A 21,897-nucleotide genomic window follows, 5' to 3' on the forward strand; every position below is an offset into this window, starting at 1 on the left:
CTTTTTTATACAAGCGGGAATGGAATACACTAAGCATACTATTTTGTACTTTATTTTTTTCTGTTTAACAAATATCGTAGGGCTCTTTGGCACCATTGGAAATAATCATAGGCCATTAGGGCTTCCCAGGTGATGCAATGGTAAAGAATCTGCCTGCTTAGGCACTATGTTTGCAAATGTTTTTATAAGTAAAAGGAAAAGTATGTAAAGACAGATGCCAATATTTAAACAATGGTTTCATCAAGGTAGGTGGAGTGTTCTGGGGGAAGAAAGAATACTCATTTTATTTAGAGATTGCTATTTTATTTGAATTGTTATAGTTAGGGTGCATTATATCTATGATTTAAGCTATTGAATTAAAAAAAAGTAGTGACATTTACTGTTGGCTATAGATAGTGGACCTTACAATAGTCCAGAGAAAGGGGCTTTCTCTGTTGGTCTGTTAGGAAAAAAAATGGGAATGAAGTAAGGGTTTGACTCAGATAGACGACAGTGAAGTGACTGAACACACTGCTGGGGATGAGAAGTCAATAGATCAGCCTGGTGTCTGTGGAGAATTCACACAAGGGAACAACGGGAGAGGAGCTGTCAGGTAGGCATTTGGACATGGAGGACACTGAAAGGCCATTTAATCATGTAGATGTTACTTCGTAATAATATGCCAGCTTCCTTCCCCTTAAATCAGGCCCAATATTGGCAAGGCTTTGATAATCTACATAAAATACTCCTCAAGGGCTGTCTCAGTTGAAATACTTTTCTGGGATGGTGAAAGGTCTGAGAGCTGGATGTTGGGTGGAAGGGTTGAGAGCAGCCTTCTGGAGGACCACTCTTGGGTATGGTGGTTTAGGGATGCTGTAGAGAACTTAGGAGAGTTTTGTGATGTGTTCTAGGGAAAGAGCCTGAGAATGGGGGATGGGATGCTTAGTGAAGTGCATTAGCCCCCATGGAGATGGAAAGGTGGGTTCCCATATAACCCCTGGTTTCTGCTCTACTTTTGGTCAAGGCAACAGTTCAGGAACCTCCTCTGGAGAAAGACAAGTATCTCAGGGGGCTGATGTTTCCTTTTCATTTAAGGCTGTTCTCCAATCAATCTGTAATTGGTTCTCAGGGGCCCCTCCCTTCTTGGCAATTGTCAGCCCTCTTTTGTGATAGACGGAAGGACCTACAGTGAAAAGCCAAAGGAATCAGGGAACTAGAAAAGGAGATGGAGAGTGGAAGAGAGAATGAATCTGGGGAGTGGAGGGTGAAAAATATGACATTTCTTATCAACATCCTACATTATTTCAGGTTGAGTTCAAGGGAGGCGTTGAAATTGGGAAACTTCAATAATCCGAACTTCTCGGAAGATCTTAGCACATATTCTGCTTTTCACAATTTTTACCTTTAGAAGGGCTATTGCAGGTGAGTTTCCTATTTTTGTATAATTGTTCACAGCTTGGTTCACAGACTTTTTATAAAAAGGTGAAGAATTGGTGTTTATGGAGTTTTTTCCTCTGATCAGTAACACAGTTCATTTAACCTAGAGAGTCAAAAAGTCTGTTTTTCCAAGTCATTTGAAGAAATCCCACAGTCTTCCTCTGGAATCCTAGTGTTGCAGTGTCTTCCACTAAAACTTTTCCATTTGTCTATAATCCTCACATCCTTCTATCTTCTCTTTTCCTCCTTCTTTCTCCCCACTTCCCCAACCCCTTGAAAAATAGAGTGGGAATGTGGTGATCTGAAAAGCCAGGATTATGCTATGACTTGAAAATAGTTTTCATGTGAGTGAATTTTTTTAAACTTAATTTTATTATTATTATTTTCCCCACACAGCATGTGGGATCTCAGTTCTCCAACCAGGGATTCAACCTGTGTCCCCAGTGTCCACTGTCCTCCAAGCAGTGGAAACTTGGAGTCTTAATCACTGGACCACCAGGGAAGATCCTGACTGAACTTTTAAAACACTCCCAAGAACAGTCTTATTGTGGAGTTGACAACCATATTTTTCATACCTTCTGCTAGCAGACTCTGTGACACACACACACATGCATGAACAAATATCTGCATTTTTGCTGTACCATTCCCCTCTGCTTCCAATCATTTTATGTATTCTCATTTTTAATAAACACACACACATCTGTTTGGATAGCATATAAGATCTTCCTTGCAGGTACTCAGGTGCATTTCCAGCTCTTCATTCAATTATACATCTTTGTTTTCCATTATGTCTCTCCTGCCTAGAATGCTATGCTCACTGTCCTATCCTTTGCCTGGCCGACTCTTGATCTTCAAGACTTTTTACCTACAATTACTCCCTCAGGTAGCCTGTCTGACCTTGATTCTCACACTCTCTCAGCTCCTAGTCTGTGTTGGCTTTCTCTACTCACACAGAACCTATACTTTCCTCAATAATATTATTTATCACATTTGTATTATAAAATCTTGTATGAAATTAGAATTTAAAGAACATTATTTTTAAGGGAGAGGGCAATCGAGAGACTATAAGGTTATAATTGTGCTAAGATAAAGAGGTTGTGAGACTAATGAAGAGAGAATACATAGGAATTTTCCAAGTAACAATTGATAAGGTACTTGAGGAACGAAGGGACAGTGTTAAGATAAAGATAGTCATCTTTATCTTATATAGCAAGCTTGGATATCAGGCAGAATTTCCAAACCACTCACACTGAAGCTAGTTGTGATCAGGGAAGATGAAACAGTTTTTTTTTCTATAATAAGCTGATTGTAAGCTCTGATAGGACACAAAGTAGGCATTTGAAGGGCATTACACTGTTGCTCATGAGGAAGGCTCTATGACTGGTTACAGAGATGGGGAAGGTAGAATTTATTAAATCATAAAAATATTGGTGGTGGTTTAGTCGCTAAGTTGTTTTCGACTCTTGTGACCCCATGGACTGTAGCTGCCAGGTTTCTCTGTCCATGGGATTCTCCAGACAAGAATACTGGAGTGGGTTGCTATTTCCTTCTCTAATAAAAATATTAGATTGAACTAATAGGCTAAAGTCTCTGAAGACTGGAAATTGTGAATTTGAATCATTGATCAAACTTATTGAATCTTGAATATGTGCACAATTAAGGAATACAACAAAGGACAGGAGTTGGAAAAGCAACTAAAAAGGGGACAGATGAGGACATGTGTAAGTGATTTTTGTTTTGGAGACTCACCTTTATCTTTTTCATTTTAGCTCTACTTATCTTGGGCTTGGTATAGAAGATATGAAGATGTACTAGAATTTCTCCCTTAATCACTGCAGAAACTTGGATGATCTTCATGGAAATTGTCTCCATAGGAAACCAAACTATTACTGAATTTGTCCTTCTTGGTTTCTGTGTCAGAGCTGAGCTGCATCTCCTTCTCTTTACTGTGTTCACTGTCATCTACGCTTCCATCATCCTAGGGAACATGCTAATCATTGTGGCGGTGGTTAGCTCGCAGAGGCTCCACACACCCATGTATTTCTTCCTGGCTAATCTGTCCTTCTTGGAGATCCTCTATACTTCCTCAGTGGTGCCCAAAATGTTGGAGGGCTTCCTGCAGGAGGCAGCCATCTCTGTGGCTGGTTGCTTGCTCCAGTTCTTTATCTTTGGTTCTTTAGCCACTGCTGAATGCTTCCTACTGGCTGTCATGGCATATGATCGCTACCTGGCCATCTGCTACCCACTCCACTACCCTCTCCTGATGGGACCCAGATGGTGTTTGGGGCTGGTGGTCATAGCGTGGCTCTCTGGCTTCATGGTAGGTGTAGTGATTATAGCCCTCATGGCCCAACTGAGATTCTGTGGCCCCAACCACATTGATCACTTTTACTGTGACTTCATGCCTTTGATGAGCCTGGCCTGCTCAGATCCCGGTGTAGCCCAGATGACAACATTCATTCTCTCTGTGGTCTGCCTCACTGTTCCCTTTGGACTGATTCTGACATCTTATGGCCGGATCGTGGTGGCTGTGCTGCGAGTTCCTGCTGGGGCCAGCAGAAGAAAGGCTTTCTCCACGTGTTCCTCCCACCTAGCTGTAGTGTCCACATACTATGGTACTCTCATGGTCTTGTACATTGCACCGTCTGCTGTCCACTCCCAGCTCCTCACCAAGGTCTTTGCCCTGCTCTACACTGTGGTCACTCCTCTGTTCAATCCTGTGATTTATACCCTGAGGAATAAGGAAGTTCAGCAGGCACTATGGAGGCTTCTGTATGTTAAGCAAACTGAAACAAATGATTGAAGGAGGATGGTGGTAAAGATGTTAATTGGACTTTGGGATTGGTTGGGTAGAAATAACTTTGTCCTGTTTTGACATTTCTGTGAAACATTTTATAGTTACTGTACTCGTACTGAAAATGAATATTGTAGAGCAATAATTTTAAAGTGCTTTAAACTTTTTGCTTTAATATTTGATAATTTCTTTACCAAATGGGCTATGAATATTTCCTATAGGAAATAAATATATGAAAACAGCAATACAAAACAAACCTAGAGATAAGTTGAATCATGGAAGTTTGTAATGTGGTTTTTCATTGATAACTAAGTCTTGAACCTCTTTTTATTTTAACCAATACGTATGTATTTTTTCCTCAGAGATTTTCAGCATAGCTAAACATGATTTAGGTGATCTCTGTTTGTGAAAGCTTGTAGTTGTTTTTTATTTTTTCACCATACAAATATAGTTCACATTTAGTTCACATATTTTCCTACAATAAATTCTTAGGAGTTGAATTGTCAGGGTAAAGGGAAAGCATATTAAAAAATTAAAGCTGAATGCATTTGTTTAACTATTTCATTGTAGAAAATTTCAAATATACACAAAAATAGATAGAACATTATAATGAATCCCATACAGCCATCATCTAGCATCAATATCAACATTTGCCAATCTTATTTCTACTGCCTATAGCTCCTTTTTTTTCTGGAACATTTTAGAGCAAATTTCATATGTGTAAGTATTGTTTTATGTGAGTAGTATAGCTATGTATTCCATGTGCAAATACATTTGATCCTTAAACAACATGGATTTGAACTGCACAGTTTCACTTAAAGGCAGACGTTTTTTCTAGTAGTAAATACAGAAGTACGGGATTTATGGCTGGTTGAATCTGTAGATAGGGAACCTCACATGTACAGGGGAAACGTGTACAGACAGCCAACTCAAAGTTATAGGTGGATTTTCAATTTCTCAGTGGGTTGTCACCCAGACTTTGGTGTTGTTCAAGGATCATGTGTATTCAGTATGCTTGCTGACTGATGAAGGCATTTATAGAAAGAAACATGCCAACCCTGATGTTATGATGTTAAAAATACTTCCCCAATGGCGTCTAATACCCAGGCTATGTTCAAATTTCTCCAATTATCTTTAAATAAATTCTTAAAATTAGGATGTAAACAAGGTTCACACAATGTGTCTTATTAAGTTTCTTAGTCCCTTATTTCATAGCAGTCCTCTCTTTTCTTTTTTTCATACTTTTGCCTTATTGGGGAAATTAAGCTCTCTGTAGAATGGTTTATATTTTACATTAGACTTTCTGCTGACTTATGGTTTAGTTTGGTGTCTACCCCTATATCTTGTATTTTATATAAACTTGTTTTGTGTCAGTCTCAGCCTATTGATGGTGTCGTGATGCCATCAGCTAAGAATGCCTGAGGCACTCACCTGGGCTCTCCCTACAGACATTTCTCTGACCAAGGCTAATGCTGTGGCTGGGCCAACCCTTGTGGTTCTTATTATGATTGCAGGATGCATCATATTATGATTGCAGCAACAATCATTATGGAAATTTGAAAAAACAGGTATATTACTTATAGCTCCTGGAGGTTATATGAACACCAGCGGCCACACAAAGAGAATTTAGGGAGAGAGAGAGCATAGATCTGGGACTCTGCCATTATCAGGATTGAGGGTGGGATGTCTAGGGTGTCATGGGTTCACTCTTTATCAATGAAAATAAAACACAAGAGGAGAAATTAAAGCTTGGGAGGAAAAAGCAGGGTCACTCAAGTGGTCAGTTAACGGAGGTCATCCAAGATTTTCTAAAAGGAGAATTCATGGGTGGGGTGGCTCAGCTCTTTATCTAGATGTGTAGTTGACTATATGTTTATTTGTGGTAAATGCCCGTCAATCAAAAGCTTAATGTTAGGCACTTGCATTACAATAACAATGGTAATTATCAGGCACTTAACACTGCAATACTAATATTTTAAAAAATTTTTTCTTTTTTCTTTTATTACTCAGTCATTAAAAAGAATACATTTGAATCAGTTCTAATGAGGTGGATGAAACTGGAGCCTATTATACAGAGTGAAGTAAGCCAGAAAGAAAAAATCAATACAGTATACTAACGCATATATATGGAATTTAGAAAGATGGTAATGATAACCCTATATGCGAGACAGCAAAAGAGGCACAGATGTATAGAACAGTCTTTTGGACTCTGTGGGAGAAGGCGAGGGTGGGATGATTTGAGAGAATAGCATTGAAACATGTATATTATCATATGTGAAACAGATCGCCAGTCCAGGTTCGATGCATGAGACAGGGTGCTCAGGGCTGGTGCCCTGGGATGACCCAGAGGGATGGGATGGGGAGGGAGGAGGCAGGGGGGCTCAGGATGGGGAACACATGTACACCCATGGCTGATTCGTGTCAATGTATGGCAAAACCACTACAATATTGTAAAGTAATTAGCCTCCGACTAATAAAAATAAATGGAAAAAAAAAAGATCATGCTTGTAAAAAAATAAATAAATAAATTTAAAGAACAGTTTACATGATGACTGTCAAACATAAAAATTTAAACATGGTAAAGTTTTTACATAGTAAATTTTTAAAAATGTACACAATGAAATTTACATCTATCACCTGAAACCACTGATATTCTTACCTAGAATTCAGGTACAGATAGAGAGAGTAGTTTTGGTACCCACCAGGGTTCTTGGATTTCCCCAATCAATAGAAATTGACTAGAAGCCAGACAAGAATTCAGGCCAAGACTTTATTGGGGCTCCTTCACTGGTTGCATGAAGGAGAAAACAAGTAACAGATTTGATTGCTTGCTCCAGAGGAAGGGCGAGCTCCTTCCTTACATGAGGTGAGGCTGGGGATGGGAAGAGGGATGGGGCCAAAGGGGTGGCTTAGATGGTTTGCCAAATGTTTTGTATTGTTGAATGCAGGGGGGCATTCTCAGTACCCTGCTTTTGCTCCCAGCAACCAGTTTTTGCTCTTAGTTCTTCAGAAATGACAGTTGGGTCTTTTGTCTTTTGTATCTTTTGGTCCAGAATTTGCCTATGCCCACAGTTATTTTTAGTCTTATATAGTTTCTTTGTATTTTGTAGGAGGAGGAGAGGTGTGTCCAGGTGCAAGCTTTGCAGCACTATAGCAAAAGGTCCCAGGTACTAGGCCTGTCTCAGTTTCTTGACTATGTCCATACAAACAGATGTGAGTGGTTTATTTTATGCTTTTTACATAAATGGGAACATACTAAGCATACCATTTTGTACTTTATTTTTTCTGTTTAACAAATATCATGGAATTCTTTAACACCATTGGAAATAATCATTGGATATTATGGCTAACCACATGGTGCTATGGTGAAGAATCCACCTGTCAGTGCAGGAGACACGACAGACGCCAGTTCAACCCCTGGGTTGGAAAGATCCCCTGGAGTAGGAAATGGCAATCTGATCTAGTATCCTGGCTTGGAAAATTTCATGGGCAGAGGAAGCAGGTGGGCTATAGGCCATGGGGTCACAAAGGGTCAGGCATGACCGAGCAACTGAGCACCCACATTAAGCTTGCATATGTTTTCACAAGTAAAGGGAAAGGTATGTAAAGACAGACACCAACATTTACACAATGGTTTCATCAGTTGTGTTCTGTGTTTGGGGGGAAGAAAGAGAGAATCTTCATTTTTTTAGAGGTTACTATTTTACTTGAATTGTTCCAGTTAGGGTGTATTATAGTTATGATTTAAGCTATAGAATTAAAAAAAAATGTAGGTGGCATTTACTGCTGGCTATAGACAGTGGACCTTACAGGAGTTCAGAGAAAGGGGCTTTTCCCTGTTGGGGCATTCCCCTGTTGGGAATGAAGTAAAGGTTTGACTCAGATAGATGACAGTGAAGTGACTGAACACACTGCTGGGGATGAGAAGTCAGTAGATCAGCCTGGTATCTGTGGAGAATTCACAGAAGGGAATAGTGGAAGATGAGCTGTCAGGCAGGCATTTGGGCACAGAGGACACCAAAAGGCCATATAGTCATGTAGATGGTACTTTGTAATAATATGCCAGCTTCCCTCCCCTTGAATCAGGCCCAGCATTGGCAAGGCCTTGATAATCCACATAAAATACTCCTCAAGGGCTGTCTCAATTGAAATACTTTTCTGGGATGGTGAAAGCTCTGAAAGCTGGGTGTGGGGTGGAAGGGGGTTGAGAGCTTAGTGGAGAGCATTAGGCCCCATGGAGATGGAAAGGTGGGTTTCCATATGACCCTTGGTTTCTGCTCTACTTTTGGTCAAGCCAACAGTTCAGGAAACTCCTCTGGAGGAAGACAAGTATCTCATGAGGGTGATATTTCTTTTTCATTTAAGGTTGCTCTCCAGTCAATCTGTAATTGGTTCTCAGGGGCCCTTCCCCTCTAGGCAATTGTCAGCCCTCTTTTGTGATAAAGGGAAGAACCTACAACGAAAAGTCAAAGGAATCAGGGAGCTAGAAAAGGAGATGGAGAGTGGAAGAGAGACTAGCTCTGGGGAGTGGAGGGTGACAGGTGTGACATTTCTAATCAATGCCCAACATTATTTCAGATTGAGCTCAAGAAGGGAGGAGTTGAAGTTGGGAAACTTCAATAATCTGAACTTTTTGGAAGATCTTAGCACATATTCTGCTTTTCACAATTTTTTTCTTTTGGAAGTGCTTGCAGGTGAGTTTCCTATTTTTGTATAATTGTTCACAGCTTAGTTCACAGATTTTTTTTTAAAAAGGTAAAGAATTGGTATTTATGGAGTTTTTCCCTCTGATCCGTAATACATTTCATTTAACCCAGAGAGTCAAAAAGTCTGTTTTTCCAAGTCATTTGAAGAAATCCCACAGTCTTCCTCTGGAATCCTAGTGTTGCAACGTCTTCCACTAAAACTTTTCCATTTGTCTATAATCCTCACATCCTTCTATCTTCTCTTTTCCTTCTTTCTCCCCACTTCCCCAACCCCTTGAAAAATAGAGTGGGAATGTGGTGATCTGAAAAGCCAGGATTATGCTATGACTTGAAAATAGTTTTCATGTGAGTGAATTTTAAAAAAAATTATTTCATTAATAGTTTTTGGCTGCATAGCAGGCAAGATCTTAGTTCCCCGACCAGGGATCAAACCCATGTCCCTGTGGTGGAAGTGCACAGTCTTAACCACTGGACCTCTATGGAAGTACCTGAGTAAATTTTTAAAACATTCCCAAGAACAGTCTCGTTGTAGAGATGACAACTATATTTTCACAAACTCTGCTAGCTGATTCTCTGATAACACACACACACACACACACACACACACACACACACACACACAGAGGAACAGCTGCATTTCCCCTATACTTTTCCCCTCTTTTTTTCTTATACTTTTCAATCATTTGATGTATTCTCATTTTTAATGAACACACACATACAGCCCTTTGGATAGCATATGAGGTCTTCCTTGCAGGAACTCAGCTGCATTTTCAGCTCTTCATTCAGTTACATACCTTTGCTTTCCATTATATCTCTCCTGCCTAGAATGCTATACTCACTCTCCTATCCTTTGCCTGGCCGACTCTTGTTCTTCAAGACTTTACCTACAATTACTTCCTCAGGGAACCTCTCTGACCTTGATTCTCATACTCCCTCATCTCCTAGTGTTGGTTGAGTTTCTCTCTATTGGCACCTTTCTTTCTACATGGCACCTATACATTCCTCAACCTTATTATTTGTCATGTTTGTAGTATAAAATCTTATATGAAATTAGTATGTAAAGAAGATTATTTTGGTAAGGGAGAGGGGAATCTAGAGACTATGAGGCCAAAATTGTGCTAAGAAAGTCTTAAAGAGGTTGTGACACTAATGGTGGGATAGGGAAGAGGGAATATATAAGAATTTCCCAAGCAATGATTGATAAGTTGCCAGAGGAATGAAGAAACAGTGTTAAGATAAAGATGACTCAGTTCAGTTCAGTCGCTCAGTTGTGTTAGACTCTTTGCGACCCCATGAACCGCAGCACGCCAGGCCTCCCTGTCCATCTCCAACTCCCGGAGTTCACCCAAACTCATGCCCATTGAGTCGGTGATGCCATCCAGCCATCTCATCCTCTGTTGTCCCCTCCTCCTCCTGCCCCCAATCCCTCCCAGCATCAGGCTCTTTTTCAATGAGTCAACTCTTTGCATGAGGTGGCCAAAGTACTGGAGTTTCAGCTTCAGCATCAGTCCTTCCAATGAACACCCAGGACTGATCTCCTTTAGTATGGACTGGTTGGATCTCCTTGCAGTCCAAGGGACTCTCAAGAGTCTTCTCCAACACCACAGTTCAAAAGCATCAATTTTTCAGCGCTCAGCTTTCTTCACAGTCCCACTCTCACATCCATGCATGACCGCTGGAAAAACCATAGCCTTGACTAGACAGACCTTTGTTGGCAAAATAATGTCTCTGCTTTTTAATATGCTGTCTAGGTTGGTCATAACTTTCCTTCCAAGGAGTAAGCGTCTTTTAATGTCATGGCTGCAATCACCATCTGCAGTGATTTTGGAGCCCCAAAAAATAAAGTCTGACACTGTTTCCACTGTCTCCCCATCTATTTCCCATGAGGTGATGGGACCAGATGCCATGATGTTAGTTTTCTGAATGTTAAGCTTTAAGATGACTACAATATAGCAAACTTGGGTATCAGGCAGAATTTTCAAAAGACTCACAATGAAGCTGGCTGTGATCAGGGAAAATAAAAGAGGTTTTTTTTTTTTTTTTTTGACCACACTGATTGTAAGCCGAGATAAGACATAAAGCAGGCATTTGAATGGCATTATACTGTTGCTCATGAAGAATACTCTATGACTGGTTATAGTGATTGGGAAGGTAGAATGTATTATATTACAAAAATATTAGATTGAACTAGTAGATTAAGGTCTCTGAAGACTGGATGTTGTGCATTTGGATCAATTTTCTTGAGTCTTGCATATGTGCACAGTTAAAGAATGCAGGGGAGGACAGGAGTTGGAAAGGCAATAAGCAACTAAAAAGGGGACAGAGAGGATGTGTGTTAAAGATTCTTGTTTTGGAGACTCACCTTTATCTTTTTCATTTTAGCTCTACTTATCTCGGGCTTGGTGTAGAAGATGCAAAGATGTGCTAGAATCTGTCATTTAATCACTGCAGAAACTTGAATGATCTTCATGGAAATTGTCTCCATAGGAAACCAAACTATTACTGAATTTGTCCTTCTTGGTTTCTGTGTCAGAGCTGAGCTGCATCTCCTTCTCTTTACTGTGTTCACTGTCATCTACGCTTCCATCATCTTAGGGAACATGCTAATCATTGTGGCGGTGGTTAGCTCGCAGAGGCTCCACACACCCATGTATTTCTTCCTGGCTAATCTGTCCTTCCTGGAGACCCTCTATACTTCCTCAGTGGTGCCCAAAATGTTGGAGGGCTTCCTGCAGGAGGCAGCCATCTCTGTGGCTGGTTGCTTGCTCCAGTTCTTTATCTTTGGTTCTTTAGCCACTGCTGAATGCTTCCTACTGGCTGTCATGGCATATGATCGCTACCTGGCCATCTGCTACCCACTCCACTACCCTCTCCTGATGGGACCCAGATGGTGTTTGGGGCTGGTGGTCATAGCGTGGCTCTCTGGCTTCATGGTAGATGGATTGGTTGTAGCCCTCATGGCCCAACTGAGATTCTGTGGCCCCAATCACATTGACCATTTTTACTGTGACTTCATGCCTTTGATGAGCCTGGCCTGCTCAGATCCCAGTGTAGCCCAGATGACAACATTCATTCTCTCTGTGGTCTGTCTCACTGTTCCCTTTGGACTGATTCTGACATCTTATGGCCGGATTGTGGTGGCTGTGCTGCGAGTTCCTGCTGGGGCCAGCAGAAGAAAGGCTTTCTCCACGTGCTCCTCCCACCTAGCTGTAGTGTCCACATTCTATGGCTCTCTCATGGTCTTGTACATTGCACCGTCTGCTGTCCACTCCCAGCTCCTCACCAAGGTCTTTGCCCTGCTCTACACTGTGGTCACTCCTCTGTTCAATCCTGTGATTTATACCCTGAGGAATAAGGAAGTTCAGCAGGCACTATGGAGGTTTCTGTATGTTAAGCAAACTGAAACAAATGATTGAAGGAGGATGGTGGTAAAGATGTTATTTGAACTTTGTGATGTCTTCCAGGATTGGTTGGGTAGGAATAACTTGCATTTTGACATTTTTCTCTGTGATAAGTTTAATAGTTATCATACTTACACTAAAAATGGGTATTGTAGAACAATAACTTTAAAGTGCTTATTTAAAACATTTTACTTTAATATTTTATTATTTCTTTATTAAATAGGCTGTCAGTATTTCCTGTAGTAAACAACTATTAAAAAATAGCAACACAAAACAAATCTAGAGATCTTGGCTACCTGTATTATACATATAAAATAAGTTGAATCATGGAAGTTTGTAATCTAGTTTTCGTTGATGACTATGTCTTGAATCTCTTTTCATTTTGACCAATATGTCATTATTTATTCTTGTGAGATTTTTAGCATAGCTAAACATGATTTAAGTAATCCTCTATTGTGAAAGCTCTTAGTTCACCATACAGATATAGTTCACATTTAGATTTTCCTACAGTAAATTCTTAGGAGTTGAATTGCCAAGTTTAAGGAAAAGCATATTAAAATAAATTTAAAGCTGAATCCATTTTAATTGTTTAGCTATTTTATTGTAGAAAATTTCAAATATACACAAAAGTAGATAGAACATTATAATGAACCCCATACAGCCATCATCTAGCATCAACATCAACATTTGGCAATCCTATTTTTACTGCCTAAAGCTTCTTCTTCTTTTTTTTTTTCCGGAAAATTTTAGAGCAAATTTCAGATGTATAAGTAATGTGTGTGTTGTATAAATTGTATTCTGTGTGCAAGTACATTTGATCCTTGAACAATATGGGTTTGAACGGCACAGGTCCACTTAAAGGCAGACATTTGCAGTAGTAAAAACTACAGCAGGACAGGATTTGTGGTTGGTTGAATTCGTGGATAGGGAACTTCATATGTACAGAGGAACCATGTGTATGGACGACCAACTCAAAGTTATGGGTAGATTTTCACTTTCGCAATGGTTCATTGCCCCAACCTTGGTGTTGTTCAAGGGTCTACTGTATTTGGTATGCTCACTGACTGATAAAGGCATTTAAGGAAAAAAAAAGTGCCAAACCTGATGCTACAATATTTAAAAATACTACTTCAGTGGAATCTAATACACAGACCGGGTTAAAATTTCTCTAATTATCATTAAGTAAATTCTTAAAATTAAGATGTAAACAAAATTCACACAATGTATCTTGTATTTCTTAGTCCCTTATTTCATAGCAGTCCTTCTTCCCTCTTTTTTTTTTTTCATGCCTTTGACTTATTGGAGAAATCTCTTTATCTGTAGAACAGTTTATATTCTACATTAGACTTTCTGCTGATTTATGGTTTTGTCTGGTGTCTACCGCTACATCTTGTGTTTTATATAAAATTGTTTTGTGTTGGTCTCAGCCTTTTGATGGTGTCGTGATGCCATCCACTAAGAATGCCTTGGGCACTCATCTGGGCTGACCTCAGAGACATTTCTCTGACCAAGGCCAATGATGTGACTGGGCTGACCCTTGTGGTTCTTATTATGATTGCAAGATGCACCTCAGCAACAATCATGATAGAACTTTGAAAACACAAGGTTTGTTTTTCCAAAGTTCTGTAGACTACCAGGCTCACTGTAGACTGCCAGGCTCCTCTGTCCATGGAATTCTCCAAGCTAGAATACTGGAGTAGGTAACTGTTCCCTTCTCCAGGGGATATTCCCAACCCAGGGGTGAAAACCAGGTCTCCTGCATTGTAGGCAGATTCTTTACTATCTGAGCCACCAGGAAAGCCCTGAAAAAATAAGGTTTGTTACTCATAGGTCTTGGCGGTTACATGGCACACCTGGGGCCACACAAAGAGAATTTAGGGAGAGAGAGAGAGAGAGACGGAGGCTCTGCTATTATTAGGGTCAAAGGTGGGGGGTGCCTAGGGTTTCATAGATTTATTCTTTATAGGTGAATATAAAACACAAGAGCAGGAATTAAAGCATGGGCAGGAAAAGCAGAGTCACTCAAGTGGTCAGTTAAGGGAGGTAACCCAGGGTTTTCTAAAAGAGGAATTTTATGGGTGTGGTGGCCCAGCTCTTTATCTAGATGTGTAGTCGACTATATGTTTATTTGAGATAAATGTGTTTGAAATAAATACCTGGCAATCAGAAGCTAAATGTCAAATACTTACATTACAATAAAAAGGGTAATTATCAGGCACTTAAACTACAAAACTAATATTAAGATAGAAGCTTGATTGGATCTGAGTTAGCTTTTTAGCAGAATATCACAGAGCTCCTGTGATTTCTACTGTACCATATCATGAGGTGCATAACGATTGGTTGTCTCATTTTTAGTGATGCTATTTATATTATTGACCAGAGGGTTTAGGTGGCATCTGTCTGGTCTGTGTATTGTTCAGTTTTCAATCAGATTTTCACCTAATATCTTTACTCTCATTGATAAAAGTTGCTAATTAATGACCAAGTGATTTAATTATTTAAACATATTGTATTTTCTTTTAGCGTTTTGAATGCATTTGTAACTTGTAAAACCTTAGTCTGTGGATTCTTATATCTGGGACAAATCAAGTTTAGTTTTTATTCACTTTCTTTTCTCTTGAATATTGATCAGATTTTACCAACTATTTGTATGACTAATAATTTTTCTTTTACTGAATATAGGTCGTTGAGGAAACTCTGGATTCTCTTATCTTCTTCAGAAGAAGATTGGTTTTTGTTTTAGCAGACATTTCAAGTCATGGAAGGTCATCTTGACCTTGATGATCATCTTAAATCAAATAGGCTTGGTTTTATGCTCTGGGAGTATGGATTTGTGGAAAACCCAAGGTGTCACTCTCTTGTGTGATATGACTCAGCCTCCAACTTCTCTCCTCCTGGGGGGCATGGTCAGGGTTTTGGATTTAGCCTATGTTTGGTCAGGTCTAGTGTAGGCCTTACCCAAGGATGTGGTTTTTACTCTTAAGACTTGGACTTTAAGAGTGTTAGTTTGATAACAAGAGTATTAATAAGGTGTGCAGAACAGCCCACTTTCTTGGTACTTCTCTTTTCCAAGCCCTGCTCCACTTCTAGTGTATTTTATTTCAATCCTATAGCAGCTTCTTTCTGATAAGTCTCAAATGGTCTTTCCATTCATATCTTGAAGTCAGCCACAGCCACACATCTGTTTCCCCCAAACTATTTTTGGATATCTTCTGCAAAGATCCCTCTTCTCTTGTGCCTTATCCTACACCTTTCAGTTGCTTGAGGCACCCCGTGCTTCAAACCCTGATTTTTGCTTTCTCAGTGAGTGGGATTGCCCATGTATTGATTCACACCTTGGGAATTCCCTGGGTGAAATTTATAACTGATCCCTAAATATGGAAGGCAAGGAGAGACCTAGAATCTAGTTGTCCTGGTTTCTATATCAGTTTTATTTCCAGTTGTCTATGTAATGCTCTGGGAGAATCTTGATGTTAACTGATGTACTTTGTAAATGTGGTGGTGAAGTGGGAAGAGATTTTTTTCCAAATGCTTTTTTATGGAGATTATCTTTAACCCCAAGAACTCTTCATATGCAGAATCCTTTTCAGGGATCTCTTCACATCCTTATTTCTTAGACTATAAATGAAGGGATTGAGAGTGGGGGTTACCAGGGCATACATGATAGCAGGACCCAGCTCTCCAGAGGCACGAGAAGCTGACGGGGACTTCAGGTAGGTGGCAAAGACCAAGCTGTAGAAGAGGATGACCATGGAGAGATGGGAGCTGCATGTGGCCAGGGCTTTCTTTTTGCCCTGTGCTGATGGGATCTGAGCTACAGTAAGGAAAATATGGGCATAGGAGCTTATGATGCAGAGGAGAGGGCTGATTCCTAAGAGTCCTGTCAGAACCATCATCAGGTCCTCATTGAGGTGGGTATCAGAGCAGGAAAACCTTAAGAGTGGTTTGAAATCACAAAAAAAGTGAGGCATCTCTAGATTAGTATAGAATGATAGTCGGGTTAGCATCAAGGTTTGGATCAAAGAGTCAGAGTGGGCCACTCCCCATGACCCACCCACCAGCAGCCCACATCTGCAAGGAGTCATCAGGAGTGGGTAGTGCAGAGGATGGCAGATGGCAGCATAGCGGTCAATAGCCATGGCAGTCAAAAGCAGGTTGTCCATATTAGCAAAAACTGCAAAGAAATATAACTGGGCCAGACACTCAGAGAAGGAAATGGATCCATTACTGGTCCACAAAGTCTCCAGCATTTTGGGGGCTGTGGTGGTAGTGGAGCAGAGGTCGACCAGGGAGAGCTGGCTGAGGAAGAAGTACATGGGGGTGTGGAGGTGGAGGTCAGCTCCGATAGCCAGCAGCAGTAGCATGTTTCCTGAGAGACCCAGCAAGTAGAGGGCCAGGAGGAGCCCAAAGAGGAGCTGCGGTTTGTCTGGGTCACTGGAGAGCCCCGAGAGGACAAAGTCAGGGTTCTTGCTGCAGTTCATTTCAGGACTTGATGGGCTACAAGAAAAGAATCAGCATGAAGAGGATTCACTCAGTTAGCTACAGATGGATAAAACCTTGGATCCTTTCTCTTGGCAATGGGTTTTACTTATACCACCAATGGGAAGAATGGATAAACAAAACAGCAATGAGGAAGACAAGAGCTGTACCTCACAAAAGATGGTCAAGTTAAGGAGATATCAAGGCAAGAGAATGAGAGAAACAATAGAGATTTCCTGGAGGTATGAAAGTGTAAAGAGTTTTCTTAATGATACTTTGTATAATTGGTGGTTTAACTACTTGCTTGTTAATCTGTTTTCTTCACAAGACCATGAGTCTTTCAAGGCAGAGACTGCATTTCAGTACTTAGCTTAATGCCTGGCACATAGAAGGAGCTCAATAAATACCTACCCACCTACACAGTCAGTATCCTCCTAACCGTTTTCACACAGATCATGCCCCCGTCCAATACATTCTCCATACTATGGTCAGTGTGTCTTTTCAAAAAAGAAAATCTCATCATGTCACTTCATTGTTTAAAAAATGGGTCTCTACATACAAATGGCCAGTAGGTGCATGAAAAGATGCTCATCATTGCTAATTATTAGAGAAATGCAAAATCAAAACTACAACGAGGTACCACCTTACATGAGTAAGAATGCTCACCATTAAAAAGTCTACAAAATAATAAATGCTGGGGAGAGCATGGAGCAAAAACAACCCTCTTACACTGTTGGTGGGAATGTAAATTGTTGCATTCATTGTGGAAAACAGTATAGAGGCTCCTCCAAAAACTAAAAGTAGAGTTGCCATATGACCTAGCAGTTTTACTTCGGGGCATATACCCAGACAAAACTATGATTAAAAAAGTCACATGTACCCCTATGTTCATAGAAACACTACAATAGCAAAGACATGGAAAAATTTAAATACCTATTGACAGATGAATGGATAAAGAAGATGTTGTATACATGGAACACAATGGAATATTACTCAGTCATTAAAAAAATGAAATAATACTATTTGCAGCAACATAGATTGACCTAGAGATGATCATACTAAGTGAAGTAAATCAGAAAGGGAAAGACAAATACCATATGATATCAGTTATATGTGGAATCTAAAAAATGGCACAAATGAACATATCTATGAAACAGAAACAGACTCACAGAACTAAAGAACATGCTTGTGGGAGTTCCCTGGCAGGCCGGTAGTTAGGACGCGCTGCTCTCACTGCCTGCCTTGGCTGGGGATCAATCCCTGGTCAGGGAACTAAAGTCCCCCAACAGCAGGGACAAAAAAGAGCAGACCTGTGGTTGCCAAGGGGGAGGGGGAAGAGGAGGAAACAGTGGAGGAGGTAAGTATTGGGCATTTAGGATTAGCAAAGCAAAGTATTATGTATAGGATGGATAAACACCAAGATCCTACTATCTGGCACATGGAACATATTCAATATTCTCTGATAAACCATAATGGAAAAGAACATGAAAAACAAAATATGTGTAACTGAGTCACTATGCTGTACAACAGAAATTAAAACAACATTGTAAATCAACCATACTTCAATTAAATTTTTAAAAATGAATCTCCAGAGAACCATTGCTCTTATGAAAAATACCCTGCCACGTCTTAAAAAGCTCATTTGGTTTTGACCTCGAGGTGTCTCACTGTCCACTCATCGTCTGTTCCCCAGCAACACTGGCTGCACTGCATCACCTTACATACACCACGTTCATTCTCTGCTTTAAGTCAGTTCTTGCTCATCCTTCTAACCTCTAACTTTCTTAGGAAAGTCCTCCATTGCCTCTTTGTTTAAGACAGTGCTTCCTTTTCTGTGTTCTCACGGCACTTTGGTAGTTTACTGCAATTGTAATATGGACGGTGTATTCATATTTATTTAACTATTTAAGTTATTTAGTTAATGTTGGTCTCCCTAACAAAGCAATAGGATCATTATGGCTGAGATTGAATCAGATTTTCCTCTCCAGTGCTTGGAATACAAAGTACAGTATATGTTAGAAAATGAAATAAATGTCAGTGAAGGTAGGAGAGGACAATGGGTTGTCTCCCCCCAAAAGTATTTTTCCATTTCAAGAATAAAATTTCTTTCCTACAAAAGCTGTCCTAGTAACATGAGTTGGAAACATTGATTCATCTAATTCCTTCATCAAATTGAGACCAAGTATGATAAGTTTTATTTCCTATGAAATGTCCTTCATTTCAGACTCTTTCTCACCTTTTAAATTGTTATCCTTTTTGAGTTTTCTCTAGTCAACTCATTCCCAGTTAGTTTCATCAGCAGCTAACAGGCTTCACTGTCTCTACCTCTAGTTGCTAAAATTCAAGCTGTCAGCATCTGCCAAAAATTTTAGGGCTTTCTTCTTTGGGCCTGATTCTCCCTGGTTTACGTTTTTCTAATATCTTGTTTCCTGTTGCATCACATATCCACTGGTGCCTCTTTATCAAGAACTTCTGCATCTGCATCCTCCTATCAATAAGATAGGTTTTTCCATTACTCAGCAGCATTCATTCTCCTTTTCTCAATTATAGTACAAATTCCTGGGAGTAGGGACCATGCATGAGTGCATGCATGCTAAGTCACTCAGTCGTGTCCGACTCTTTGCAATTCTATGGATTGTAGCCTGCCAGGCTCCTCAGTCCATGGGATTCTCCAGGCAAGAATACCGGAGTGGGTTGCCATGCCCTCCTCCAGGAGGTCTTTCTGACCTAGGGATTGAAGATACGTTATATCTTCTGCATTTGCAGGTGGGTTCTTTACTACTAGTGCCCCCTGGGAAGCCCAGTAGGGATGATGGTTCTTTAAAGTATTTTAAGCTCTACCTGGGACATGAGTATGTGGTTGTTTCCAAAGATTATTGTTCAATAGTTGCTTTCAAAACATGAAGACATCTATGTATTTCTCATGTGTTAGTAGAGGAGAAAATGCCCTTTGTGTCAACTACAGTGAAGAGATGAGCTATACTCTGCTTCTTGGAAATAATCAATTACACCTGAATAAAAGTTTTATTTGTGTCTGCTAGTAATCAGTTGTGTAAGGCAGATGATCTTCAACATTTTTGCAGTCTGTGGCGTATATAATCAAAGTCTTATAAGGAATCTTGTGATAGGCACAGTTACATTTTCTTTTCCACTGATAGTCTCATTTCTCCCTTGTTTCTAACAAACTTTAAATGTTCCAATGTTAACTGACTCGGGATAAAGAGACACAACGCTTTCCTTCTTCAAGCCAAGCATTTTTAAATACGTGAGAACAGAGATTCTGAAACCTGAGCATGCTTAAGGATCATTTGCTGAGTCAGTGAAGTCCCAGATTCCTGGGATCCACCCAGAGGTTCTGATTTAAGAGGTCTGAGGCGGAACATGAGAATTTGCTTTTCTATCATTCTCCAACATCAGATGATGAGGATGTCACTAATGTGCTGTGTAATTCAAATATAGCAAAATACATCTTTTATCATCTGAATTGCTCTTTTTTGCTTTCATTTTCTCTATCCTTTTTAACTGAGAACTGAAAGATTTCCCACTTTTTACAAGATTAAGTCTTCCTGTACTTCTTTATCTCTTGTAGTTCAGTCACTCAGTCGTGTCCCACTCTTTGGGACCCCATGGACTCCAGCCCGCTGGGCTCCTCTGTCCATGGGATTTTCCAGGCAAGAACACGGGAGTGGGTTGCCATTTCCTTCTCCACTTATCATATTAGAATATTACTTCTTCAGCTCAGGGAGGGCCGTAATTCTCACATTTCAAATCTCTCAGTTTGTGCCTTCTTGACTGTTACTGAATAGTCTCATTGTTATTATATCCACTTCTAGGTTTATATTATATACATCTCTCAATTACAGTATAAATGAGAGAGAATTATACTATCATATATATGTATATATATTTAAAACTCTAGAGAATATATGGTTTACCTTAGGTCGAAAGACAAGTGTGGCTCAATACTGAAATTACCTAAATCCTGTTTTAACATCTCAAAGTAATGAGGGTTTTTTAAATCCATTTTTAAAATTTTGGCCTCAGATAGAGCATACCCTAAACTGGTGAGTTCCCATAGCCTTCTCCCGATGATGGCCCACTTCTCTGATTTTAGAGCAAAGTCTTCAAAAAACTCAGTGTCTCCACTACTCATTGCCAATTACTTTTCAAACTGTTTGCCTTTAATCTTCTCTTGAACTGACTTCAATCAAACTTTTGCTCTTACCATTCCACTGAATTCACTCTTGTCAATGTCAAAGTTCAATTCTCAGTCTTTAAATTACTTGACCTGTCAGTAACACTTAATAGACTTGATCCTTCTTTTCTTACCTCAAACACTTAAAAACAAAAACAAAGACAAAAAATCTTGCTTTCAGAATACCCACCAAGCTCTCACCCTCCAGTGCAGACTTGATTTCAGTCTCCTTGGCTGCTTGCTGCTCTTCCTTCTTATTATTCTCTTTTATACCTCTTCTCTTTTCTGTCTTCTATGCTTCATATATTTATAAACACACAGCTCTCAAATTATACCTTTAATTTCAACTTATTTTTCTAACTCTAGACATATATATTTAATTTCCAGCTAGCCACTTCTACAATAGCAGTTTTACCATTTAAGTTATTTTCTTTCAGCTGGTTTGATTTATATACTGCCTTGGAAACAGATACACAAATCAAAAGAGACTTTCTGTTATGGAGCCCAGCAAGTGCAGAACTTGAACTCTTTACGGTCCACTTTGAAAGCTGATCCTGTTACTTCATTTGCCACATGACATCTTCAACCCTTGCCTCTGGTTTCTCTAATCTTTACTCTGTAAATGATGACCTTAGAAATATTCATTCTATCCAATGTAATTGGTGGGTGCATGGGAAAGAACAAAGAATTTTAGGGCCTTGGAATACTCTAATGTACCAGCTAAAGATAATGCAATTAGGAGCTGAGCATTATCAATCTTCATTTCTCTCGGGATCAGAAAGAGTTTGGCCACAAAAGAAATCTTTCTGGCCTTAAGAGACTCAGTTCCCAAAGTTACTCATTAGTGAAAAACCTAGAGGAATTTTCTGTTAAGACAGTTTCCTATAGATAGGGTTTAGGATGAAA

General features: G+C 39.8%; 3 protein-coding genes across 3 annotated transcripts; 2 read left to right on the top strand and 1 right to left on the bottom strand.

Moving 5' to 3' along the window:
- Positions 1-3,271: 3,271 nt before the first annotated feature.
- On the top strand, positions 3,272-4,219 carry LOC139031545 (olfactory receptor 11A1-like). The gene has a single exon (XM_070456946.1). The coding sequence runs from the start codon at positions 3,272-3,274 to the stop codon at positions 4,217-4,219; it is 948 nt and encodes a 315-aa protein (XP_070313047.1).
- Positions 4,220-11,384: 7,165 nt separating this feature from the next.
- On the top strand, positions 11,385-12,332 carry LOC110133324 (olfactory receptor 11A1). The gene has a single exon (XM_070456947.1). The coding sequence runs from the start codon at positions 11,385-11,387 to the stop codon at positions 12,330-12,332; it is 948 nt and encodes a 315-aa protein (XP_070313048.1).
- A 3,536-nt stretch (positions 12,333-15,868) lies between these two features.
- On the bottom strand, positions 15,869-16,801 carry LOC110133218 (olfactory receptor 1M1-like). Its single transcript, XM_020887007.2, has one exon. The coding sequence runs from the start codon at positions 16,796-16,798 to the stop codon at positions 15,869-15,871; it is 930 nt and encodes a 309-aa protein (XP_020742666.2). The 5' UTR covers positions 16,799-16,801.
- Between the last annotated feature and the right edge of the window lie 5,096 nt (positions 16,802-21,897).

Source organism: Odocoileus virginianus, chromosome 27 (genome assembly GCF_023699985.2).
Source record: "Odocoileus virginianus isolate 20LAN1187 ecotype Illinois chromosome 27, Ovbor_1.2, whole genome shotgun sequence".
NCBI lineage: Eukaryota > Metazoa > Chordata > Mammalia > Artiodactyla > Cervidae > Odocoileus > Odocoileus virginianus.